We start from the raw sequence: 3867 nt of genomic DNA, 5'->3' as shown, positions 1-3867 counted from the left end.
TGTATGTTAGGGGGCTACCTCAGTCTGCGCTAGAAGATGCCTCACTCATGTTGTCCACCTTGACTTTGAGGTGCAGGGTAGCTGCTTAGTCATATTGTACCTCCATTGTACAGCGGATGTACAGAAGATGAAGGAGTGACGTTAGACAGGAGGATGCAACCGATTTCATGCATGTAAAACACACTATACACTGTATCTCATCTTCAAATAGGTTAAGATTGTTAGGATATGTATGTATGTATGTAAATATGATGGGAAACCCCCCCTTCTTTTTCAGAATTATGTAACTTAAAATGACAATATTCAGGTTGCTCTACGGTATGTATCAATAAGTGTTTTGCACCCTGGAAATTGAAAAAGAGAAAAACAAACACACACCGCTGTCTCTGCACTCCTGGATCCAACTCTCCTGTTTGGGCTTTATTGGACACTCCTTCATATGGACAGAGAGCCGATGAATGCAGCACTCTGTGTGCGGGCCCACACAGTCTGTCCTGAGTACCACTGCTGAGTGTTAGTTCATGTATGTATGTGTGCGGTAGGTGTAGGTGGCCTGTCAGGAAGCTTCGTGCAAAAATTCGCCGGCCTTTGGACGTTTGGGCCTCTGCCCCATGTACAGGTCTGAACTATGAGCACAAAGGTGAATTTTGGGACAAGAGACACCGCTGACATGCCCCTTTTCTGTGGTTGCTCCTGTACATTCCTATCTTCTGAATGTGTAAACCTGTACACGTGGTGTGAAAATTCCTCTATTAATGTGTATCAAGAGAATGGAACAAAGACAAAAAATGTTACTTTTTAAATTATTATCATTATTATTATTATTACTCTTATTATTGTCTAGCTTTGTAAAACTGCTGATCCATCTGGCATACCTCAGCAGGCTTTTCCCCATCTTTGAAAAAGGACAAATGAGCGACGGGGAAATGAGGTTTTGGATACACTATTTTTAATTGTGGTTGAAGCAATAGACCTTTTGAACTTTGAATTGTGCATGGCTGTGTCTTGAGTGTAAAAAAAAAAAAAAAAAGACAAAATATTGCAGTTTGGGAACTGGACTGAAATAAAAAGAGGAAGAAAACCAGAGTCGTGGCAATGCTTGTAGTGCTACCGTGATTTTACAGTTGAATAATCATTCAGGGTTTTGCATTTTCTTGATGATCACGAGAATAACACATGACGTTATAAAGAGGATGCATTAAAGAAATACATGTGTGTCATTCATGAAGTACAGATTTCTGCATAGAGGTGATAATATAGGTCATAGTTATAATGAATGTATGGTAAGATTTGAATGACAAATAATTGCCATATCACTCACAGTATCTATAGTGTAACAGCTAAACAAAGGAATGTAATCTTAGCAAGAAACTTGTAAAATGTAACTATAAAAATACTGTTTAAGTTATACAAAAATGATTTAAAAAGTAAAAAAGATCATTCAAAATATCGTACATTTGGATAAAAATAACTAACAAACAATTGACATTCAGACTGTCCAAAACAGTGCCCTATTCATCTCTCATCTTTGCAAATAAGTCATCATACTTGGTGTAGCTACAAACATGGATAGTACAATGATAGTAAACATTTCTAGCCACTGCCGGTTTGGTGCTCTGATCATGGCGCATGTCAAATACTTTCACATGACCACATATTTCGGCACTGAAAATGATTCAGTTCTCTCTCAGGACAGTGGCGAGGTCAAATGTCGGTCAGCTGAGTAGAAGTGAGGATCCTCAGACTGATGCTACCGGGCATCTCATCAGCCATCTGCTGACCTCGTTTCCTCAGCTGCAGCTTCTGAGGGTCGGTGGTGTCCTTCACTGACCCGGATAACACTACTTGGCCCATGAACTGGTCCTTCACTGCATTACTGTTCCACACCTGAAAGCAGCAAAGGACATGTTTGAAACAGTTGTGTAGGAGTGTTACTGTCATGTGATACAGAATGGCAGCAGTATATTTGTGGGGCTTTGACAGACTCTGACGTGATGAGTCATCAGACAGAAATAATGTCCTATGCTCCCAATTACAGCCAATTACAAGCTGCTGTTACATCTGTTGGTTGATCACAAGTTATTTACATGTGAGCTTTTCTAGTTCATGAAAAACAGTTTTCAACAGAATATGCTGTATTATTAGTCTATATTTAATTTTGTGATCTTTTTGAATAATTTGCCACCCCATTTAAACTACTACCATTAAGATTATGACACTAGTTTTACTAAAAGAGTGGTTTATTTACTTTGCAGTGAATGTTCATACTTAAAACACAATTAATTATGTTTTTTTTGTATAAAAACTAAAACTAAAAATGTGCTTTAATAGCGACCACATCAAACACAGTTTAGGTAGCTACTTTTAATGATATTATTACAGTGTATGTCTGAATGTTATGATTTTCATTTAACAGATACACTGAATGATATTTGAGCTTAAAACAGTCTGAGTTTCCCATTCACTAAGATGATCATCAGGAGCAAAGAAATGCCATATTACCTCCACAGTTATCGGCTTTCTGGGTTTCTTCCTGTAGAAAACACTGCTGGTTGCAAACTCTGGTTCCAAGGTGTCTTTCTTGATGCTGGATTGTACTGACTGGCCCTCACAGTATATGATGACATAGGGGTCTGCACCTGCATGAGAACAGATGAAGATCCATCTCAGAAAACTGGTGGAATGAAGACTTTTCATGGTGATTGGTTGTTTTTTGGTAAAGTCGAGTTCTCTGACCTCCTGTACTGTCCTGGTTCTCCAGGCCCTCAGCTCCATGGATGTAGATATGAGTCACAGCTTGTGGATATCCAAAGAACGAACTCCAGCACTTCACCTTTGGCTTATCTTCTGTCAACTCCCTGTGAGAGTAAAGGGGAATTAAAGGAATTCATACTGTATGTGTCTTGATCTACATCTAGGAACTCTATATGCCTATAAGTCTGGATCTAGATTCAGAAGACTGAGGAAATGAAGTAATGTCGAGGTCCCACAGACATATCAGTGTGACTTGATGAGCCAGCTTAGATGATCTGTATGTGAGCAAACATGATTTGGTTCTGTGTTTAGGTCTGCCAACAAAAACTGTCAGAAACAACACTAAATCTGGCAAAAACAAAATATATGGCCAAGAAAAGCAGAGCGAGAGGGATGTTACCTCATAACTGATTATTAAATAATAACAAAAGACCATCAATAACCACCATGAGTAAATCAAATTTTATACTATACTCCTTTCTCCAAAACACTCGTTTGTGTGCTTTTCTTGGATATCATCCATCTATCAGTGTCTAAAGAGAACAGTCTAAGAACAGCCATATTTCGCTTTCCCTCAAGTGTCTTTTCAGACCTGATAATTACCAGATATGTGAACATTACATCTGGCTGCCAATATGGGAACAAGGCCAAGCTGCTGTATTGTATTACAAATTATGTATTACAAATGTGTTATCCTGTTCAATGCTGTATTCTGTAATTTATTTTGTATTCTGTAGACACAACATCTGTTGCATGTCTCTCCCTCCTCTGTTGCTCTTGCTGAGGTTTCTTCCATTTTTATTTCCAATAAAGGGTTTTTTATTAGGGAGATTTTTGTTTTTTGACTCAAGGGTCTAAGGGCTGAGGAGATTGTTTTGCTGTAAAACCCACCGAGGCAAATTTGTGATTTGTGATATTTGGCTATTCAAATCAAACTGACTTGACTTGACTTATACGCTAACTCATCTCACTGGTGTGACATCACACCTCCAGCCATACCTGCAGTCTGAGGCCACATCAGTGAAAACCCGGATCATGAAATCCCCAAGCGTCTCAGGCCTGAAGGTGGTGGGGATGATGACGTAGCGCCCCTGCTGCAGCATGCTCCTCGTA

The 3867-nt window shown here is 39.2% G+C and overlaps 1 protein-coding gene across 1 annotated transcript in view; it reads right to left on the bottom strand.

Moving 5' to 3' along the window:
* Positions 1–1704: 1704 nt before the first annotated feature.
* LOC133993515 (calpain-5-like) overlaps positions 1705–3867 on the bottom strand; it is an 11679-nt gene continuing 9516 nt past the window's right edge. Inside the window, exons 10-13 of the mRNA XM_062432505.1 lie at positions 3754–3867; positions 2737–2858; positions 2503–2639; positions 1705–1887 (exon numbers count right to left, since the gene is read on the bottom strand). The exon at positions 3754–3867 is cut by the window's right edge and continues 89 nt beyond it. Of these exons, the coding sequence (XP_062288489.1) occupies positions 1705–1887; positions 2503–2639; positions 2737–2858; positions 3754–3867 (556 nt within the window). The remainder of the gene's footprint in view (positions 1888–2502; positions 2640–2736; positions 2859–3753) is intronic.

This window comes from Scomber scombrus, chromosome 14, assembly GCF_963691925.1.
Source record: "Scomber scombrus chromosome 14, fScoSco1.1, whole genome shotgun sequence".
NCBI classification, from domain to species: domain Eukaryota; kingdom Metazoa; phylum Chordata; class Actinopteri; order Scombriformes; family Scombridae; genus Scomber; species Scomber scombrus.
Note: the sequence above shows the minus strand (reverse complement) of the source record. Positions and strands in the feature narration are given on the sequence as shown.